Source organism: Notolepis coatsorum (genome assembly GCF_963971535.1).
Source record: "Notolepis coatsorum genome assembly, chromosome: 3".
Lineage (NCBI taxonomy): Eukaryota > Metazoa > Chordata > Actinopteri > Aulopiformes > Paralepididae > Notolepis > Notolepis coatsorum.
The window spans coordinates 55,345,017-55,369,236 of record NC_140167.1 but is presented as its reverse complement, the minus strand read 5'-3'; the positions used below and the strand labels follow the sequence as shown (position 1 = coordinate 55,369,236).

General features: G+C 41.6%; 1 protein-coding gene across 1 annotated transcript in view; it reads right to left on the bottom strand.

Moving 5' to 3' along the window:
- Positions 1-24,220, bottom strand: part of aqr (aquarius intron-binding spliceosomal factor) — a 181,889-nt gene that overhangs the window by 131,391 nt on the left and 26,278 nt on the right. Inside the window, exons 13-15 of the mRNA XM_084309865.1 lie at positions 21,977-22,090; positions 10,656-10,759; positions 5,247-5,349 (exon numbers count right to left, since the gene is read on the bottom strand). Coding sequence (XP_084165991.1) covers positions 5,247-5,349; positions 10,656-10,759; positions 21,977-22,090 — 321 coding nt within the window. The remainder of the gene's footprint in view (positions 1-5,246; positions 5,350-10,655; positions 10,760-21,976; positions 22,091-24,220) is intronic.

The following is a 24,220-nucleotide window of genomic DNA, read 5'->3' as shown; positions in this document are numbered from 1 at the left end:
TTTGTGGGAATATATCTTGTTTTCTGTTGTTTGATGTGCCCCCTTTTATAAATAAATGTAATTAAATTAAATTAAATTTAATTAAAGATTCTCTGGCAGACCTCAGTTAGCCAGTATATACGTGTTCATTTGAGTACGACAACATTAAATGTATGCCCCATCTGTTCAGGGCCGTGTGTAGAATACACTCACTCGTTTAGGGTGTGGTGTGTATGCAATAGTATGGGTGTGTGTGTATATGCAGTACATGTGTGATAAAGGAACACTTTATTATGCCCATAATCTCACACATAACTCTATATACCGGCTTGTGCAAATTAAATTTGGTTCGAGAGTTCTCTAGTTACACAATTGGCATGTGTGGTCACATATTCCAGAAAGTATTAAATACAGCAACTAAATTATGAAAATTTAAGAAATATCAAGGCCTTAGTGAGTAATTTCTGGAAAGCCATTTGCAAAGGCCTTGATATATACATATATATATATTTTTTTTTTTTTATTATTGCAAAACAAAATTATTAAAAGTCAGTACTCAACACACAATGCATAATGAAACTAACCATTAAGATAGCTAAAATGACATGCAAGCACAGAAACAGAAAGCAAAAAAATATATAATTGCATTCTGGAAAGATGTGTCCCAACAATTATCAAAACTCGTATCTTGGAATATACCTGTACACCCCTCGGTATTACTATTGAATGATGTTTTTGAGTTTGCAGTGAATCCACAGCTAAAGAGATTGGTTTTATCGGGTATCACAGTAGCTAAAAAGCTGATCGCATCACGCTGGTTTCAACCGGAAAAAATTTGCCGGAAAGTTTGGTTTCTTACATATCTCGATGTGATATATCAAGAAATATCTACAGCAAGAATTCTGGGTCTCAATGAATCCAAAATGTCAATGTGGGTAGAAGTGGTGGAGAGAATAAAAGCTAGCTTATAATGGTAGTGTCTGGTTAGGAGTGAGGGATAATGGAGGTACTATCCAAGGGGGGGTCCGGGAGGGGGGGGTTCGAGCTGGAGCATATGTGTGTAGGGTTTTAGAAAATAGGTATTAGGGGTATATTCTATACTAACATTTATATAATTGTAATTTCGCTGGATATACACTGTATACGGTTAAAATGTTATTATAGACTATTTTTGTTTTATCTTGTTTCTGTACTTGCATGTAATTTTAACCACCTTGACTGAAAGTTTCATTATGCATTATGTGTTGAGTACTGACTTTTAATCATTTTTGTTTTGCAATAATAAAAAAAAATATAAAAAAAAAATATATATATAATAATATTTTACCGTATACAGTGTATATCCAACGGAATTACCAATTATACCAATGTCTTATACAGGATATACCCCTAATACCTATTATCTAAAACCCTACACACATATGCTCCAGCTCGAACCCCCCCCTCCCGGACCCCTCCTTGGATAGTACCTCCATTATCCCTCGCTCCTAACCAGACACTACCATTATAAGCTAGCTTTTATTCTCTCCACCACTTCTAACCACATTGACATTTTGGATTCATTGAGACTCAGAATTCTTGCTGTAGATATTTCTTGATAAATCACATCGAGATATGTAAGAAACCAAACTTTCCGGCACATTTTTTCCGGTTGAAACCAGCGTGATGCGATCAGCTTTTTAGCTACTGTGATACCCGATAAAACCAATCTCTTTAGCTGTGGATTTACTGCAAACTCAAAAACATCATTCAATAGTAATACAGAGGGGTGTACTGTACTGTACTGGTATACATATATATCCTTTTATTTATTTTTTTCTAGCTGCAATGTTAGACTAATCCTGTTGGGCTGCTAGCTGCGATGCTAGTCTAATAATGTTGCTAGCTGCAATGCTAGACTAATCCTGTTGGGCTTCTAGCTGCGATGCTAGTCTAATAATGTTGGGCTGCTAGCTGCGATGCTAGTCTAATAATGTTGGGTTGCTAGCTGCGATGCTAGTCTAATAATGTTGGGCTGCTAGCTGCAATGCTAGACTAATCCTGTTGGGCTGCTAGCTGCGATGCTAGTCTAATAATGTTCGGCTGCTAGCTGCGATGCTAGTCTACTAATGTTGGGCTGCTAGCTGCGATGCTAGTCTAATAGTGTTGGGCTGCTAGCTGCAATGCTAGACTAATCCTGTTGGGCTGCTAGCTGCAATGCTAGACTAATCCTGTTGGGCTGCTAGCTGCGATGCTAGTCTAATAATGTTGGGCTGCTAGCTGCAATGCTAGGCTAATCCTGTTATGATGCCATGTTCGTTGCCAGTCTGTATGGGAAGCAGGGTTCTAGTCCTAGTCAGTTGAGGACTAGGGCTAGTGAGCACTCTGCTCTGTAGATACTAGAGACCAAAGAAATCGAGGCGTACACTGACCTACGGAAAGCGGTGAGTTTCTGACCGTAACCAAGTCAATACATGCAGAAAGAAACATGTTTTATATAGAGCTACTTCTTAACATGGTTAACATGACCAGGAGATGCTTTTGGGGAGGTTTCTTCTGTGGTTTATCACCATAAGTTCACATTTATTCTTAAAAAGGTAACAAAGCAAATATTTAACAACAAAAAAAAGTTTACTATTCTCAGGAAAATGGTCTGGCGTAATGTTAAATATGTGTGCTGATCAGTAAATGGGCTAAAACTCTTATTAAAGGGTTTATGTTTATTTATTTGCACACTGAAACAAAAGAAAAATCAAAGCAATAAATGAAACAAAATGTGGAGGTGAGATAAAAAAAAAGAAATGTACTAGAGAGGATCCTAAATGTATCTCACATAATAAACAGTACAAACAATAAAAAAAAAAACTGAAAATATATATAAAATAAGCACCAGTGAATAAGCAAATAATACGTAATAGGTAAAAATATAAATAGCACAAGGTGATAGGTATGGTCCTTTAAAAACAGAAACGGAACAGAAACTCATTATGAAAATGCTTTTCAGTCAAACTGGCTCCAACCAAAGAGGAAGAACAGGCGTGAAGGGAGGACCTCCATCAGGGAACAACCTTCCTTAATCCACACTAGCTGAGGCTTTAAGGACTAGTCTGCTGATTTGATGGCTCAGAATGATATTTAAAAAGCTGATATGTTCGTCTGCCAGTGGGTGTCCTGACAGAACTCTAGCAAGTATCTGGAGTGATGGACTGGACTCGTTTAAATTCAGTGCAATTCAGGGCGAAATTTTTTTAAAGATTTTTTTTAAACAGCGCATTGTCCTTCCTGTGGAAAAGTTCCCCTTTCATAAATTATTCACGTGGCGAGGGAGAATGATATCTGCTGCAGAATACAGTCTCTATCTCACCGGCTCCATCGGTCGGTGGAAGCAGACCAGCCTAAGTGGCCCAACAGCAAGCTGGCTTCTCGTAGGTCTCTTCCTACTTTAATTATGACTGTATTATCTGCAGAGCATGACCTGCTTCGTACCGTATAGTCCGACTTGTTGCCCTTTCGGCCTTTCGGTCTCATCCCGGGCCCCGGCACATGTATATTAAACATGCCCAATCCAGCAGATCTCTGTTGTCGGGGGCAACCTGAGGCACACACAAATGAGTCCCCTCCGACATGGGATCCTGCGACAATCTAATCAGTCAATTATGAGAGGCGACCTGGGAGGGTTGGAGTCGGTAATTACTAAGAACCACAGGTCAGCCCGCTGCCAACACCACCTTTGATGAAGAGGGCTATAGCCTGTGTCTGTGTGTGTCTGTGTCTGTGTCTGTGTCTGTGTGTGTGTGTGTGTGTGTGTGTGTGTGTGTGTGTGTGTGTGTGTTGGTGATACTAGAGGGATGAGTGTCCAGTAGGGTCCTGGTCTCCTGGAGTGGCGTGGTCTTCAGTGCCAGCCATGCAGTGCCCCGGAACCCGGTTGCGTGCCACCACCCACTTCAATGATAGAGCTCTCATATTTGCGAACGCATAAACTATATCTTAAATTATGTGTATAATATGGCCGTCGCTTATCAATGACTTGTTTGCAGTCAACATTGTCGAAACGGATTTTTTTTAATTTTTTTTAATCGGTTCATTTTTGTTTGATACCATTTTGAAAAACGCTAGTTTTATGAAAGTTCCAGAAATGTTCAGAAGATTCTGTGATAATCGCCCTTTACTGGAATATACTGGAATACACAAAAAACTGTAATTCTTCTGCCTATTTATGAATAGTTTTCAAATAAAATTAAACAATGCAGATTTTTTCTTTTTTTGCCACATAATCTCACACACATCCAAAAACTCTAAACAGTTTTGCACACATTTAGTTTGACAATTTAGTTGTCATTTAGTTACAAGTTTGAATATGGTCACCAGTAATGTCATTGGGGACAGTGAATCATTGTGCGTCTTAATTACAACTCTGTGATAAAATAGCAGTACCTTGTCTTATAGGGACTGCTACCTTATCAGTTAACTCAAACTAAAGGAAGGTGTGCAAAACTGTTTAGAGTTTGTGGATGTGTGTGAGATTATGTGCAAATAAATCAGCATTGTTTTCTTTGGTGAAGGCCCCTTTACATTGTTAAGAGGATGGGGGGGTGGAGTATGGAGGGCAATCAGACCTGCACAAGCCCTTCTATAGAAGGTTTCACTGGAAGCATGTTGCTAGGGAACCGTCTGGATCCTAGTGTATTTCCTGTCAACTATTGTATTAGTAAACATTGCAACAGGAAATACACTTATATTTGTGTTGTCAATTTGAAACTGTCTATAGAAAGTAAGAAATACAAATAAATAAACAACTAAATAACTACCGGTAGGCCCTCTTGTGTCATCAGTACCTTCCTCTGTCCTCTTCTGTCTCACAAAAGCCCACGTCAAAATATTAATTGGATTAAAAAAAGGGGGGGGGGGGGTTTATGTAATTCCAGGGTCAAAAGCATAAATTAATGGCTTTTAAATGAGAAACACAAACCCTATTATGCCGTAACGCTCACTGGGCAGTAATTGTTCCACAAATAACGGACTCACTGACGTCGCTCTTCGTCAGTGCTGCTGCTGCACATAACGGTTTACTGACTTACAGCTAAAGGGGGGGGGGGGGGGGGGGGGCTATAGAAAATAAATAAACAACTATATAAATAAATAAACAAACAAGGGAAGGTAAACAATAGGTAGGGCCTGTTTGTTTATTTATTTATATATTAGTTTATTCCTTTGGTGTCCAAAGGAAGTAAAGGCAGGAGGGAAACAGTAAGACGCCCTCGTGCAACGGGAGTAACGGCAGCACTTACCAGAAGCTCCAGGAGGACTTCCTTCTCGTAGGTGGTGTCCTGCCCCTCGGACAGCTCTGGCAGCAGACACAGATACGAGGCCACCCGGTGGAGGGTGTTGGGACTATAGGGACAGAGCCACCCAGCGCACAGTAGACAGAGAAAGAGTGAGAGAGAGGGGAAGGGGAGGAAAGGGAAGGAGAGAGTTAATGATGTATGTACCCTTTTTATCTAAATCCACAAGGCACTTTTGTGATTTCTGCCTGCAGTAAGCAGACACCGTCTGCCTCCAATTACTGTTCCCAGGCCAGGTATTTATTGATCGCTCAAATGCTCAAGGTTAGGCTAGGGCCGGAGAAATCTGATCCCTAGTCAGTTTATAGGATCTCACTTTGAATCCATTATTTCGTTGCAGCATGTTTTTTTTTAATAAATCGCATAATCCATCGCATAAGGTTCAGCGTGTTTCTAGTGACACATTCATTTCCTTTGAGTGCATTTCTTTTAATTGACGTTATCAACAGCTGTATCCTCTGTATCCTCACACCACCAACAACAACAACAACAACAACAACAACAACAACAACAACAACAACAACAACAACAACAACAACAGTAACAGCAGCAGCACACAACCGGTTCTAATTCCTAGCGGATGTTAGCATTGCGGCGTAAGGCAGTTCTCTGGTTCTGCTTTGACACTGCAGCCCTGCTCCGTCAGCATGCGTGCATGTTAAGGGGGCCGGGCGCACTGATGTGACGGGATTATGAAAATCAAAGCCCATCTCCATCTCAGAGAGCTGAGGCGGCACGTCTCTCTGCATAAAGGCCCGTCTTAATCACACTCACACACTGTGACACAGGCAGGAGGCCTTGGACAGAGAGGAGGGACACATGATCACACAGGGCCTGGACAGAGAGAGGACACACAATCACACAGGGCCTAGACAGAGAGGAGGGACACATGATCACACAGGGCCTGGACAGAGAGGAGACACACAATCACACAGGGCCTGGACAGAGAGGAGACACACAATCACACAGGGCCTAGACAGAGAGGAGGGACACATGATCACACAGGGCCTAGACAGAGAGGAGACACACAATCACACAGGGCCTGGACAGAGAGGAGACACACAATCACACAGGGCCTAGACAGAGAGGAGGGACACATGATCACACAGGGCCTAGACAGAGAGGAGACACACAATCACACAGGGCCTAGACAGAGAGGAGGGACACATGATCACACAGGGCCTAGACAGAGAGGAGACACACAATCACACAGGGCCTAGACAGAGAGGAGGGACACATGATCACACAGGGCCTAGACAGAGAGGAGGGACACATGATCACACAGGGCCTAGACAGAGAGGAGACACACAATCACACAGGGCCTAGACAGAGAGGAGGGACACATGATCACACAGGGCCTAGACAGAGAGGAGACACACAATCACACAGGGCCTGGACAGAGAGGAGAGACACATGATCACACAGGGCCTGGACAGAGAGGAGGGGACACACAATCACACAGGGCCTGGACAGAGAATCACACAGGGCCTGGACAGAGACACGTGGCACTGGCCCATCATGCGTGTGTGTGCGCCCTGTATGTTTAAGTTTGCGCATGTACATGTTCCCTGTGATGCCATGTTTGACCACTCGACTGGCGGTTCTGCCTACGCTGCAGGTCAGCAGTCCGGTGGCTGGCCTGGTCATGCTGCCACTCGCCTTAGCAACAAAACAACAACAGCAGCAGCAGCAGCAGCTCACTGAGAGTTATGGAGATGAGAGTGGACTGGACCAGGTCAGCACTGACAGCTGAGCCACAGACACACAGGCAGCTCTAAGGAAGGGACCAGGTTGTTGTTTACTGGGGATGATCTACAAAATCAGTTTGCCCCTTCAGCCCGGGGATGGTTTACATTTAATTTGCCTAAACTGGTCCTTATTCTGAACGTGTGGACGACCTTTCCCAGTGACATCACCCAGGTCGTTTCCTGTCCGATTAAAGTCTGAAGCTGCCCACCGGAATGTTTATTTTGTCCATGACCATCTAGATGAAATGTGAGCTACACTATATCATTTGGATATTTTCCTTTCGTAAGACATGAGAATCCAACCCAGGAGCATATCTTCCTTGCAAGTGCCTCTGAATGGGTTCCAATAGCTGTATGTGTGCTCTTAACTCTTTCAGTGCCACTCACGAGATTTCTCGTGTTTTTTTATAGGTGGTTGCTAGCCACTCACGAGATTTCTCGGATCTTTTTTTTTTTTTTTTTTTTGCGATCTGAAAAATTATTGCATCACCCGAGCCTACCCGAGTATAGCCGAGGGGCGCCGACGATCACTGTGGAAAAAAGCGCCCCCTGTCGTCTCCCAGATGATATAAGTGATTTTGGAATGGACTCAATGAAAATGAATGGGGGAAAAAATCCGGTACTCCACATTTTCCAGTTCACTGATCCAGCCGGGGTTACTAGAGTTCATTCTGGAGCCTCAGATCCCCGCGGATCATGGAGTTCTACTGTATCGCGTTGGATCCATACACGTATCGATTTTTTCGAATGGTGATCAGGAATTGGAATATACCAGTTGGATACCATCTGATGTCAGGTAAGGACTCTATGTTATCAGTGGTAGGATAATCAGAGTAAGTTTGATGAAGTTATAAGCTGTTTTGTGAAATGTCTTCTTTCGGTTTCACTGTAAAAGTCCGTGAGCAAATCAACGGAGCGATTATCAGTGCGCGGCCGTAATGTGCGTGCGTGCACGTATAATATTGATCATCTAGCGTTTATTTGAAAACGATTCATAAAAAGGCCGACGAATATCAACGTTGTGGAATATTCCACTAAAAGACGATTTTCATAGAATGCTCCAGAATGAGCTGTTTTTTATATCAAAACGGGGGCTTTTCTAACTGCTCTGAAACGGCAACGACGCGATAAAAAAACAATCTGCCTTCACAGCACTAACTGGAAAATAGTCTTTGATAATGCGATGGGCAGATTAGACACATAGCCATAATTTAAAACATAGATTAGGCGATATTAACGTTAACATTGGCGCCGATGGTGGCATTCAAGCGGTAAAACGGAAAACCCGGCGTGGCGCTGAAAGTGTTAAAGACTACTGAATCTGCTATGTTCCACTCTTTAGAAGCCAGGAAAAACCCTGTTATTTATCTTATATAAACCAAAACTCAAAAATAAAAATGTTGCTGTCAGGGCCCCTAGAGTTTGGAGTACTTTGGAGAAACTCAGGCAAGCCGATTTTAAATCTCTCCACAAAACATATTTGTATAGAAAGGCCTTTGTGTTTGTTATTTTAATGCAGATTCTACTTCCTTTTTTTTTTTTTTTTTTTTTTTACTTTTGACCAGTCAGCTGGTTCTTTTAGCGTTTATCGTTTTTTCATCGCATTCATACTTGGTCAAGTTCGACCGACAGAAGCAGGCTGAAAGGGTTCAGATGGGGGGGGAAGACACTCTGGGAAAGGCATGGCTGCCGTCCGGGATTCGAATGCGCTCAGCCCCAGATCCGTGACGAGCACGGTTGTCCACGGCGCTGAAATAGCACTCGCGGTACGTGGTGAGCTACTGGAGCTCCCCGATTCTACTTCCTTTTATTGAGATGTTATTTTATTTTGTTATAGGCAGTCTTGTTTTAGACGTTATTTTCATTAATTGCCTCTATAAAAGCACTTTGTAACTATGTTACAAGTTTGTTATTATAGTATTATTATTATTATCATCATCATCATCATCATCATCATCATTATATGACAGTTCTAATGCAGGACTAAATCAACAATGTCTGAATAAGATAATGAAAGCTATTACCCAAAAGCTAATATTTTGGAGACAGACACCCATCATCACATTCACTGGAGACATTTTCGATGTTCTAGTGTCCAAACTGTCCAATCATCAAAGTTGCATTTGGTGTCACACTGAAGAGCTAACTGATGGAACCAACCAAACAGATCATTTCCCCTACAAGTGACGGTTTCCGAAAGTTGCCAATTATACAATGGGGATTATGACAGCAGTGAGGAGTGACACTAAATTATGTTTACATGTTGCAAAGTGATGCATTTTTGTTGTGCATTAATACCCACAAGCGTTTGGCCCCGGATGACATCCGCCATGTTTTATTCAACTGAACTGAACTGTGTGCAGCGGATCTGCGGGGACACGCTACGCGATAATGCTGTGTCTGGGAATTTTTAGGGGACTTAGCGGGGTAAATTCGGAGTGGCGGGCGACTGGCAGCTTAGGTGGTGGGTGGCGCAGCTGGAATAAACTGGCAAGTTGTTTGTATGAAAAGTGCCTCGTTAAATCTGACAGGCATATTTTGGAGTTCCCCTGAGCTGCTTCGGCGACAGTCAAGGAGCAGGGAACAATACCGCGCTTGCTATATTTATAACAGTAATACCGCAGGGAAGAGGAGGGTTTCTAGAAAGCCAACAAAAACAGCTCAGCTATGACTACCTGATTCTGCTCAGCTCATCCATGCCGACCGGGGGTTTATAATCCCAAGAATTTAAAGACGGGTGATGTGCTGCGAGGTCACGTGGAAGCAGGGAATGAAAAATAGCACATTTGTCAAGTTTCAAATGCTATAATCACCCAAGAGCCACCATGATCAAGGAAGTGGTCTTAGGCCAAGCTAAAGAGTGCTGTGTCACATGCTACGTCACTGTGGTGAGAAAGGCTCATGGTCTTCATGCCTGTTTTTTAGAGGCACTCCTGTTACACTGCAGGATCGCCTGACAAACTAAAAGGTTGGGAACCCCTGGACTAATGAGAAAATTATAAAACGACATCTCCCATGCATAAACAATGACAAAACCCCAAAACACACAGCCAGTCCATCAAAGCTAGGGGGGGCTTTTCGTCTCTCTGGCAGACTAATATGATCTGACTAACACAGCTGTTCAAAGAGTTTATTCTCAAGCCCCTGCAAATCGATTAAATTAATGAGGCGTGCTTCTCTCTCTGGCTGGTACCAGCTGCCTGTTGAAGGACGAGCTGCCATTTAGCAAAGAGAGAAAGCAGCCGTGATGTTAACACACCGATGCAACGTGGTACCAAGACCGGGGGCCGTCCATAACAAGTCATAAGACGTTGTAGTTAATTTCATTGACGAATCTGTCAAACTAGTGCTTCCCACATGCAATCGTGGAATCTTGTGTTTACCAGAGGTATGCTCATATTCATTAGGGAAAAACTCATTCATCATAGATAAAACGCATAGAAAATGACTAATCAACTTACAATGTGTTGGTCGGTTAAGACCGCATCAACAAACTCGTCGACTAAGAGGGGACAGCCCTAACCGAGACAAGTGCAAATTTGTGTGCATTCATGTTTTCAATGGTTAATGCTGCTCATTTCTGCTATTTCAGGGACACTTATTTTACCTGAGATGTCCAAACTGTTTGGTCAGTGATTCTCGTGTGTCCACTGCTGCAACGTTGGAAAGAGCAAAGTCCTGCAGCTCTGGGAAATGTGCGAAGGCTGCTCTCTGGAAGACAAGAAACACACACATAAAGAGAGGAAACACACACATATATGACAGGAAACACCCACATATAAGATGGGAAACACACATATAAGACAGGAAACACACATATAAGAGAGGAAACACACATATATAAGACAGGAAACACACATATAAAACAGGAAACACACACATAAGACAGGAAACACACATATAAAACAGGAAACACACACATAAGATGGGAAACACACACATAGAGGTAACACACACATAAGAGAGGAAACACACATATAAGATGGGAAACCCACGCATATAAGATGGGAAACACACAAATATAAGACAGGAAACACACACATATAAGATGGGAAACACACACATAAGATGGGAAACACACACATATAAGATGGGAAAGTTGGAAACACACACACATATAAGACAGGAAACACACACATATAAGACAGGTAACACACACATATAAGACAGGAAACACACACATATAAGACAGGAAACACACACATATAAGACAGGAAACACCCACATATAAGATGGGAAACACACATAAGATGGGAAACACACACATATAAGACAGTAAATACACACATATAAGATGGGAAACACACACATATAAGATGGGAAACACACACATATAAGACAGGAAACACACATATATAAGATGGGAAACACACATATAAGATGGGAAACACACACATATAAGACAGGAAACACACATATATAAGAGAGGAAACACCCACATATAAGATGGGAAACACCCACATATAAGACAAGAAACACACACATATAAGATGCGAAACACCCACGTATAAGACAAGAAACACACATATACTGTAAGACAGGAAACACACATAAGACAGGAAACACACACATAGAAGACAGGAAACACACACACAGACGTTCAAAATATAATTTACTTCTCTTAGACCACTATTCATGATTCTGCTTAGAGCCAGGACTCGACAGTCACGTAACTTCCGTGTTTCTGAGCCGAGGGAGGGGCTGAGCCGTCATACCCACATTTTACAGTTTAGAAGCAGCTTGGCAGCTCTTGAGCCCTGCGTTCTACAGCCTGTAGACTCCTCTTGGGAGTCACGCTGTTTCTATGTAAACTCCGCGAGCAACAAAATGTACACTATAAAAACTAACTTGATAGTTGATGATAATAAATATTTCACTTCATTAGCAAAAATATTATAATATCATTAAGTCTGCTATAAGCTATTCTCCCTCGTGTGCGTGTGTGCATACATTTACTATATGCTACTCTTTTTAACATGGATTAGGCTAATTAGCTTTAACAATCCTGATTCCTGAGCCTATTTTATTCAAAAGGAAGATATTGATTCAAATATGTATATAGCCCATATATAAAAAATACATTTTAATCGTATCTCCTGTGCTGGCACAAGCACTACCATAGCATGGAGTGGAGAGATAACACACAATACACATAATAATTCATGTAAATATACTAAAAAGCTATTTATGGCCGGTAATAATCTCTCTGGCTGGTAGTTTTCTAAATCTAAAGCTAAACGGATGAGGATACTCATTAAACATTTTGAAATATTCAATTGAAATAGATTTTTCTGGTAAATTAATGGTTAATGATTAATCGACTAATCGATCAAATAATCAACTGATTAATCGATAACAAAATAGTCGTTAGTGACAGCCCTACAGGAAACACACACATATAGAAGACAGGAAACACACATATAGAAGACAAGAAACACACATATAGAAGACAAGAAACACACATATAGAAGACAAGAAACACACACACAGAATGTTTAGAGAGACATCTATCATCTAATGTTTAGAGGTACCCTGCTATCACCAAAAAAGGCATTAAATCAATAGTACAAACACCATGCCATCTCTCAGAATATACCAGTAATCTTAACCAGCCAATGGCATGGAAATAACTATACAAGCCATACACCATCAAATATGCGTACACACATGCTGTTAATCTCAAAGCTATCAAGGTCCAGCCAAAGCAGATCTCCTCTCATGACATAGAACAAGTCCAACAAATAAAATTAGCCCTCCTAAATGTCAGATCACTGAACAATACAACATTTTTAGTAAATTATCTGATTAAAGAAAATAACTTAGTGGAGACTGCTTCTTAGTGGAGACTGCTTCTCCATCTGCTTAGTAGAGACATGGCTCAATAACGACACAGCTACATCAATAATGATATAGACCTGCCCACCAGACTATAGTTTTCATCAAATACCAAGAAAAAACAGAAGAAGAGGAGGGGTCGCAGCAATTTTCTCCTCAAAGCTCTTGTTTAAAATCACAGAACTAGGTGAGTTCATATCGATGGAATATCTTGCTATTGAACTCAAAACCGAATCAACTATAATCGTCACAATATACCCACCGCCTAGACACTCACCAATATTTATACAAGAGTTCTCTGAACTGATTTCACTATGTGTTACCAGATATGATGAGGTGATCCTAAATGGAGACTTGAACATTCATTTTAATAAGAAAACAGACTCCAAAACTATAGAGCTAAAAAATCTAGTGGATAGCTTTGATCTAACACAGCATATAACAAATGCAACTCCCCCTGGTTGAACTATAATGCGGTCAACAAAGAAAAAAGGAAATATCGTGCAGCTGAGCGAAAATGGCACTATCTACTGTCTGTGACATATACAAAGATGCTTTAACTGCCTATAATAAAACCGTCCGCTTAGCAATCAAAGACTACTTCTCTAAAATCATTACAAAAAACGCTGGAAACTCAAGAATACTTTTTTCCAATATTAATCTACTACTCAACACACTGCCCCTACACCTCCTCAGTCATCAACGGTTAAGTGTGAAGAACTTGCACTATTCTTTAACAACAAAATAACCTTGATTAGGGCCAGCATTACTCATGATGGAAATAAAGCTGATTACGGCAAACTGCACAATGTAACCATGAGAAGATTCACATGCATCACATTAGATGAACTCTGCAAAACTGTCTCAAAATGTAACTCCTCCACCTCAGACATTGAACCTATACCTACAGCTTTCTTCAAACGGGTGTTTAATAGTGTCTCAAGCCCTGTGCTAGATATCACCAACACTTCCCTTAGAACTGGTATTTTCCCAGATCCCTTTAAAACAGCAGTTGTAAAGCCATTCCTAAAATAAAATGTACTGGCAAACTATCGACCAATATCTAACCTACCATTCATTAGTATAATATAATAATAATTTAGGACCTGCTCAGAGGTCATCAATCGGCACGCATGCAATGCATGCATGCGATTAGTATCTGCGATTAACCCATCCCGTCGTCCTTCCCCCCCAAGGGCAGCCGGGAGCAGACAGGCGTCAACGTGAGCCGCACCAGGGGACCAATTCAAGTGCTCCTGTCCATCTTCGTCAAGGACGCCACAGTGTTAGCGATCTATTGTTGTGCATGTTTTTCCATTGGGTTTATCTTATCGGGGGGGAAACCCTTGCGTTTCAAGTAAAGTACTTGAAAAGATAGTTTCAGATCAAATTAATTCCTTTCTTGAAGAAAACAACATCTTAGAAGAATTTCAATCGGGATTCAGAAAATATCATAGCACTGAAACTGCCCTCAACAAAATAATCAGTGACCTCAGACTAAACTCTGATGAGAATAAGGTCTCTCCATCCTTATCCTGCTAGATCTCAGTGCAGCATTCGATACAATTGATCATGATATTCTAATCAATCGTCTTGAAAACCTTGTCGGTTTCTCAGACTATGTGCTAAGCCGGTTTAAAACATACATCAGAGGGAGGAAATTCTATGTTAAACTAGGAGGCCACATGTCTGAGATATATGTGTAACTATGGAGTTGCACAAGGGAGTTGCTTAGGTCCTTTACATGTTACCGCTGGGTGATATCATCAGAGAACATAATGTCGGTTTCCATAGCTATGCGGATGATACACAACTGCATATATCTGCTGAACCAAATGATACAGCTATTAACTCCATCAGACTGCTTATTGGCAATACATAAATGGATGAGTAAGAAGAACTTCCTGAAACTAAACAAGAACAAAACTGAAATTCTAATCATCGGCCCCAAAACTAAAAAATAAACGTTAATAAAGAACCTGGGAGGACTAACCCTTTGGATCAAATCTGAGGTCACAAGTCTCGGGGTTATCATCGATTCAGAACTGAACTTCAATTCTCATATTAACAAAGTGACCAAAACATCCGTTCTTCCATCTCAGAAATATAGCAAAAGTACGACCATTTATTAATCAAAACGATGCTGAGAAGCTCATTCATATCTAGCCGGTTAGACTACTGTAATGCACTTTTCACAGGTCTCCCTAAGAAAACCACAGAGAGGCTTCAGCTAATCCAAAACTCTGCAGCCCGACTGCTTACTAGAACCAAAAGGAGAGAGCACATTAGTCCAGTCTTAGCTGCTCTACACTGGCTTCCTGTGACATTTAGAATTTACTTCAAGGTAGGGCTGGGCGATATGACGATATTATATAAATATCGGGTACAGTTCATTAACGATACACTTTTTAAACGTATCATGGATATCGTGATGTTTTGCCCTCGTGTTGGAGGCCGCCGCGGCTGAGATGAGACTTACAAGCGCAGTGCTAAATGCTTTCCTCTCCCTCTCGCCTCTCCCGCTCGCAGTAAAAATAAAAGTCAGTCACACACACACTCACCCAAATTACGTCATCTACACGCACATACACGCACGCAAGCACACACGCCTAGCCAGAGACAGAGAGGCGGTGGCTCGATGCCACAAGATGAGTGACCAAGGCGAAAACGAAAGCGAGGACTCGGCTACACGCGAACAGACGTGAGTCAAAGCACCATTCTGTGCAAACTTTGTAAAGCTAAAGTCGGGGCAACGGGAGGAAACACTACCAATATGCCGAAAGCATTAAGTTGCGCGGTAGCCCTACTACCTCAAGTGTTTTAAAACCACAGCCAAAACAGACGACGCTAACTACATAATTTGCCAGCAGCAGCAGCATCCCTTATGACAAGAAGAGCAAGCGATGGAGGGAGATCACAGATGCGGTAACATTCCACATAGGAAAGGACATGGTTCCATTGACAACGGTGGAAAAGACAGCGGAGCCAACGTTGTCAAAGCCTTGGCTTTGAACAAGTGGACTCGACTCCAGTGTTTTGAGCACAGGCTTCACCTGGCCATTGGTAAGTGGAATAGTTCATATAAATGTATGCAAAAGCATCCGATTACCAGTTATAAGCTACTAGTTTGTAGATTTACATAAAAAATATCAGTATTTATATCTAATGTAACAATTAAAGAAATTAGTCGTCATGTGTGAGTGTGGTCGTTCATTTATTTTTAAACAGTCAAATGTTTTTCAATAAGATATGCCCTCTCAGTTATATTTGCCCTACAATAAATTGTTACAATATATAATCTAATAATCTATATCTAATGTAATATAAAACCAAAAAAAACGAAACGCTAAAATGCTAAATATATGCAATATATAATCTAATAATCCAATAATCTAAATCTAATATAAAAATGCTAAATGCATGAGTCTTTTGTCTTTAATGTTAGCTTGCAAACTCAAATACTGTCTTGGTAAGCCTCATAGGGCTGGGCGATATGGCCAAAAATGATATTGCGATAATGATATCGAATATCACTCAATATTCGATATTATCGATATTATTATATACATATTTTTTGTGTAGATGTATGTTTATTTTGCAGCAATTCTTTGTTGTTGCCGCCATCTTTAGTGTTACATCCCCTCACACTCCAGTTCTCAGGCTGCAGCTGGTTTGAAAGCGAAAGTAAACCGGCTTCTCTGCTGGCTGTGGCTCCAGGGGAGTTGAACAGTTCTGGCTCTGCTAGTTTCTTTTCTATCTTTTGGCGCTTTTTTGGTGGACAAACCACTGCACATGTGCACCGTGACTCGTGACTGGAGACTAGCTCTGCTAGCACACATAGCCTACTGTGTACAGATGGTTTCAAACTGTATTTTAAATTAGAAAGCAAACAAAATAAATGGACAAGAGATAAAAAGAAATCTCAATTTGGTCAGTATTGTCATTTGGACAAGCAAAGCCATTACTTTAAGTTGCAGGCAAGAAAGACAAGTCTGTCCACGGTCTCTGGTTTTAAAACTGCCCTGTTGCAGGTAAAAAAAATTAAAAACTGTTTTTTTTTAAGTATTCGATATTTTTTTTTTTTATATTTTGTTTTTTACAATATCAATTATTAAAATATATCACGATAATTATAGTTATCGTTATATCGCCCAGCCCTAAAGCCTCATAATGAATTGTTTGGGGAAAAAAGGAAAAACATCGTGATGTGTATCGCCAAAAGGTCAGAAAATATCGTGATATCATATTTAGGCCATATCGCCCAGCCCTACTTCAAGGTCCTTCTCCTTACATACAAAGCTCTGATCTCTGCAAACGACGAGAGGGCCTACCTGGAAGAGGTCAAGGTCCTGGCGGGATGGTGCCAGGAGAACAACCTCTCCCTGAACGTCAGCAAAACAAAGGAGATGATTGTGGACTTTAGGAGGTCGGGGGTCAGGGACTACAGCCCCCTCAGCATCGAAGGGGCACCGGTTGAGAGAGTGAACAGTTTTAAGTACCTCGGCGCCCACATATCCGAGGACTTGACATGGACCACACACATTGACAGTGTTGTGAAGAAGGCACGACAACGCCTCTACTTCCTCAGGCGCCTAAGGAAGTTCCAAGTCAGTCAGAAGATCCTTAAGAACTTCTACTCATGTACAATAGAGAGCATCCTGACTGGCAACATCACCTCCTGGTTTGGGAATAGCACCGCACAAGACCGTAGCAGACTACAGAGAGTGGCCCGTTCAGCCGAACGCACAATTGGAGGGGGGCTTCCCACCCTCCAGAACATTTACAACAAGCGGTGCAGGGGTAAGGCTAAGAGAATCATCAAGGACTCCAGCCACCCAAACAACTGCCTCTTTGAACTGCTGCGGTCAGGCAAGCGATACCGGAGTCTCAAGGCGAGCACAGAAAGACTCAGAAGAAGCTTCTATCCCCAGGCCATCAGGCTGCTCAACGAACAATAAACACTATGCAACAACCATCAAATGCACAGCACACACATCCACACGCACACACTCACTTTAAACAAACAACACACTGCAGCACCCACTCTCCACACTTTATATCACCTAAACACACTTTATATTTATTGGTAAAGGATTTGCACTACAACTCGTACACCTTACTGTAAATTTTACCTAAATTGTACCTCATCCCATTTCTGCTTTGCACTATATAGTATTGTATATTAGTACATTGCATAGTATATTGTATATTGTATGGTAACTCAGTTACTTCTATTCTGCATCGAACATTGTACATATGTCTATACTGAACACTGTGACCTCTATTTTTACTTCTATTTTACATGCTATACTATTTTATTTCATACTTATCTTGTCTAGCAGTCTCTGGAGCGTAACAGTAAGAAACATTTTGTATAAAAGTATTCTGTACTTCTGTATGACAACTATTAAAGAAACTTGAACTCGTGACTCATATCCGCTCGGCTCACAACACAGCAGTACTCGGCTCAGTAGCAGCAGTAGCGTCTGGAACGCAGACATTGAAACAGAGCAAGGATAGTGTGCCTATTTCGCCACCCAAAACAAATCCCTGCTGTTTTATTCCGCAAGGGGTCAAATGCATATAACATGCATTGCAATCCTCGCCATTCCTTTATGACCACGTCGTGTTTAAGACCGGAATTAACGTTACGTTAGCATAAACTAACAACAAGCTAAAGCCCTGTTCAGAGCGATAGAGAACAGCAGAGGGGACTGGGAAGGAGGGGAGGGGGGGGCATTCTCCCTTGTGTGTGTGCGCGTTTTAAAAGATCAGATGAAGTCAGACGAGTATATTATATTGATACTAAATGTACTGAGGGTGGACAGATAATGTTGATATTTAAACATAAGAAATACAATACATAATAAATGTATTCATGATCATCATGCAACATAAAACAATTGCAGGAACGGTTTGGGAGAGGAAGGGGTTTTAGGTTGCGTGTTCCAATTTTTTTTTACTTAAAGTTTAAAGCTCAATATATCAAAACGTGGCACTTTATAGTGAACAGGAGTTGTATTAAAAACAATAAATATTTTTGTCTGGAAGAGCTCAAATATTTTTGTTCAAATTATATTTGTTACCTTTTTTTAGTTGATCTAAATGTTACTGATTGTGTTAAATGGGCTTATGATATCATCTCATATCGATTGCAGGCACCTGCATTGTATCGTATCGTGCCAGATATCGGCAAATATCATATCGTTGTCCAAAGAATCGATATCGTATTGTGATGAAACTGGTGATTCCCACCCCTAGTAGAGTCCATACACCCAACACCAAATCCCATAATTCCTTACACGTAACGTGCCAGCAAGAACACTGCGAACATCAGCTGCTGGACTATTAGAGGCTCCCAGAAACAGTCAAAAGAGGATCGGTAATGCAGCCTTTATCAACTATGCCCCAAAACTATGGAACAAACTACCCCAAAACATCAGGGAAGCCAACTCACTAGACATCTTCAAAAGACAGCTTAAAACCTATCTCTTTGCTCAGGCATTTAAATGAAACATCAGGGATATCCTGACACAAATTGTACTTTACCTGCACTATTCTTACCCTACCTACTTTTATACACTTCCTATCAAATTCATGTGTCGGTTCTATGCAAATCTTATCTCACTACCTCCTATGCACTGTAATTTTAAGAGCACTGCTCTGTTGTAATTCAAAATTTAACTATTTTATCACACTTTTTACTTCTTACTGATGCACTGCTCTGTTGTATGTTAAATACCCTGTTGTATGTGCATTCTATTTTTAAATGTTTAGCCTATTTTTAAACTGAATCATTTAAAACAATTTTATTATTTGTATTACTGAATGAAACTGTAAACAGAAAGGCCTATTGGGATGCTAGATCCTAATGTAAAACACTGATTTACCTGACCTTGCTACCCCTCTATATTTTTATGCTCGCTTATGCCTGTATTTTTTACTGTTGTGAAGCACTTTGAACTGCAACTTCTGTATGAAAAGTGCTATACAAATAAAGTTATTATTATTATTATTATTATTATTATTATTATTATTATTATTATTATTATTATTATGTATGAAGACATGCAAATACAGTACATCCAAGGAATTGAACCGATAACCTTCCGATCGCTCTACCTCCTGAGCCACTGTCGTTAGCTCCTGATCAAGGGTCATATTCCAATTGTTATCCCATCTCTAAAACGGCATGTGGTGGGTGGCAGAGAACCATAAGCGTTCCATATTCATACCGCTATCCCTCCCAGTGTGGCGCCTGTGTACTCCAGGTGTGCATTAATAGCCATCTTACAGTAAGTAAACATTCTCTTGGACAGGTTCAATAAACAACAGCAGCAGAAACGGGAGTTAGTAGGATGATGGAGCAGGTGGTTGAGAGAGACATCACTGTCTGTCTGGATGGATGTCATTCTACCAGAGTCTAATATAAGGAGATGAATCACTGTGGTGGTTCTGAATGGGGGGGAACCCTGTTAACACTAAAGATGTCGGCACCAACAGAACTACTTGCTACAAAACAAACATATTCGAAGAAAATAATTAAATGCTGAGTGCTTGCCGTGGTAACTAGGGACTGTTAGGGACTGTGGTAGAAACCACTGGATGGCATAGAAGCTGGTCTATTTGGGGGGCTAAAGGCACAAATGATCACAACATTTTAAGTTTTTACCATATTAACCAAATTCTGTGACTTCAGAACCAGTGATTTAACATATTAAATAAAAACTACAATATGTATGACCAATTCTTAAAGGGGAACTCCAACATTTTGGGAAATTAGCTTATTTAACATCTTCCCTGGAGTTAGACAAGAAGATACATACATTTTTTGTCTCCGTGCGTGCATTTTAGCTTTGGGAATAGACGCTCCGTTAGCATAGCTTAGCTTCATCACTGGAAGTGAGGCAGGACAGTAGCCTTACAGTGCCTTACAGTGTATTGCAAGGTCTGACATTGACCAAATTTGATATGCATGACCTTGGTGGGCTCTAGGTCAACTCCTGAAAAGGGGGTCAATGTCAGACCTGAAATTATGGCAAGGGTTATTAGCCCCCTAACTTTTGATTGCAAAGTCTGACATTGACCCCCTTTTCAGGAGTTGACCTAGAGCCCACCAAGGTCATGCATATCAAGTTTGGTCAATGTCAGACCTTGCAATACACTGTAAGGCACTGTAAGGCTACTGTCCTGCCTCACTTCCAGTGATGAAGCTAAGCTATGCTAACGGAGCGTCTATTCCCAAAGCTAAAATGCACGCACAGAGACAAAAAAGGTATGTATCTTCTTGTCTAACTCCAGGGAAGATGTTAAATAGGCTAATTTCCCAAAATGTTGGAGTTCCGGAGTTCTGGTCTTGTTAGTCCCATCTTACTGCCCACAGGAGTAAGAGTGAACAAACATCTCTGTAGACAGACTGACTCTACCTGGACCTCTCTGTAGACAGACTGACTCTACCTGGACCTCTCTGTAGACAGACTGACTCTACCTGGACCTCTCTGTAGACTGTGACTCTACCTGGACCTCTCTGTAGACAGACAGAGACTCTACCTATATTGTATAGTAACTCAGTTACTTCTATTCTGCATCGAGCATTGTACATATGTCTATACTGAACACTGTGACCTCTATTTTTAATTCTATTTTACATGCTATACTATTTTATTTCATACTTATCTTGTCTAACACAGTCTCTGGAGCGAAACAGTAAGAAGCATTTTGTATAAAAGTATTCTGTACTTCTGTATGACAACTATTAAAGAAACTTGAACTTGAACTTACCTGGAGCTCTCTGTAGACAGAGACTCTACCTGGACCTCTCTGTAGACAGACTGTGACTCTACCTGGAGCTCTCTGTAGACAGACTGTGACTCTACCTGGACCTCTCTGTAGACAGACTGTGACTCTACCTGGACCTCTCTGTAGACAGACTGACTCTACCTGGACCTCTCTGTAGACAGAGACTCTACCTGGACCTCTCTGTAGACAGAGACTCTACCTGGACCTCTCTGTAGACAGAGACTCTACCTGGACCTCTCTGTAGACAGACTGTGACTCTACCTGGACCTCTCTGTAGACAGACTGTGACTCTACCTGGAGGGAGGTGATCCGATCGTAGTGCAGAGTGGTCATTTCTTTCCCTGTCAGGGCGTTGCCTGTCTGGTCGTTGATCTCAAAGCCTGTGTAGAACTTAAGCATGTCCAGCAACTAGAGACACAGGGAGAGAACAATACAACTGTGTTTACTCAAAACAAAAACAACAAGGTGATGCGAGTTTGGATGGAGGCAGCTTTTCCAATAAGAGACTATGGCCATGTCCAGACGAAAACGATTTTGATCTTTTTCGTTTTCATTTAACGACTTTGACTTTGCGTCCTAATGAGAACACTGAACCGCTGCCGCAAATGTACAAAATAAAAGTTTTTCGCTCTTTTATTTTGAAAACCCCCCGACCGGAAGTGTTATTGTTGTTTTCACTAGCGGAACAACTTGTGGTCCGGTTCTGTGCTTTTGAGCCGATGCTAGTTTTCCAAAGGAGAGGAGAGAGAGACCGCAGCTACAAGCAATCGATGATTAGGAGGATTTTAAATCGGCAGGAGAGAGCGTGTCAAAGCCATATATAATATGGTGCGGTCATAGCCACGACAGCACAGCTCGAACTACCTGTTGTATTAAATTAATTGATTGATGTTTAACTTGTCCCCGTGTCCAGTCCTTTCGACTAGCAAACATTGTCTGTATTTAACGTTACCTCAGGATACCACTGTCTTATTGTAGCAAAAGTTGCATCAACGTGGGGCGCCACAGTGGCGAACCACATAACGCGATGAGTCGCGGCACGGCCGACCCGGGTTCGATTCCCGAACCCGTCGTTATCTGTCGAATGTCTTCCCCCCACTCTGTCTCCTGTTTCACCTCTCTCTCTCTCTCTACTGGACTGCCCAGTAGAATAAAGCGATAAACGCTAAAAAATAAATCTTAAAGAAATATATATATTGCATCAACGCTAGCTGGCTGGCTACAGCTGGCATCGTAAATCTCAACACCAGCCATGGGAATACTATTTACTAAATTATGGAGGCTTTTTTTTTTCTTTTTTTCTCCCATTTTTCTATATTTTCTCCCATCCCAATTTTTGTATCATCCAATTCAACCCTCCCCTGTCACGAACGCTGTTTCTTGCCTCCCACAAGCCGGCTGCAATGTGGACTAAGTCATACATAGCACAAGTCCCCTCCGGTACTTGAGGTAACAGCAGTCGCATCTTTTCACCTGCGCAGCTCGATCTCTCAGTGGCGAGGAGTAACGCGTGGGAGGCTCACGCTGCCCCCGACACTTCCTGATTCTACTGCGCTGGCGCACCAACCGACCTGTAGGCGTCGCTGTCCACAACGCCCGATCCCCACCCATCAGTTTCCCACCCCCTAATACGGCCAATGTGTATTAGTATGAACGACCAGCTAAACTGAAAGCAATGTGGAGCGCTGGGATCGAACAGGCGATCCCAGCGTCTCCGCATTCGTGGCGAGCGCCTTGCCCACTACGCCACGTAGCCGCCATTATGGAGGCTTTTTAATCGTCAAGGTAAAAGAGGATTTGTCATGGAGGCGTATGCTGTGTGAATAGTATGTGCTTGGCTACTACTTGGGTTTTCAGAACTATGTGACGCTAATCTCTAGCTAGTATTGCATCGTGTATTTCATCACAGTAGCCTCCCGGTGTTTAATAAACACGTCTAGCCAGGACATATCTGGACATATAAGACATATGTATCATGTTTATTTTTTGTTGGCTGGGTTTGCGCATGCGGATTAAGGGATGTCAATCTGTTGTCGACGGTGGTAGTACAGGCGCAGTACATTTAGCTGTAAAAGCCTGATCAAGCTCAATAGCTTCTGTAACACGAACGCAACTACTCTGTATGATGCCATTGTTGTTGTGATGTTGGCTGAGTTTGCACATGCGGGTTAAGGGAGAGGCGACGACACAAGGGGGGCATCTTCAGATTTGCCCACTCTGGGAGCCGGTCTCAGAAAATAGCGTATTCAGGCTCCCAGAATGCACTTCCGTGTGGATGAAAGGTGCATACGATAAAATACTTTGACTGATACGACCGAAATCGGTTTTGTCTGGACATGGCCTAAACCAGCGTCCATTGGGAATATGCTGATGTTTGGGTTAGGTTTAAGGTAAGGGACTAAAGCTGATGTTTGGGTTAGGTTAAGGTAAGGGACTAAGCTGATATTTGGTTTATGTTAAGGTAAGGGACTAAGCTGATGTTTGGGTTATGTTAAGGTAAGGGACTAAGCTGATGTTTGGGTTATGTTAAGGTAAGGG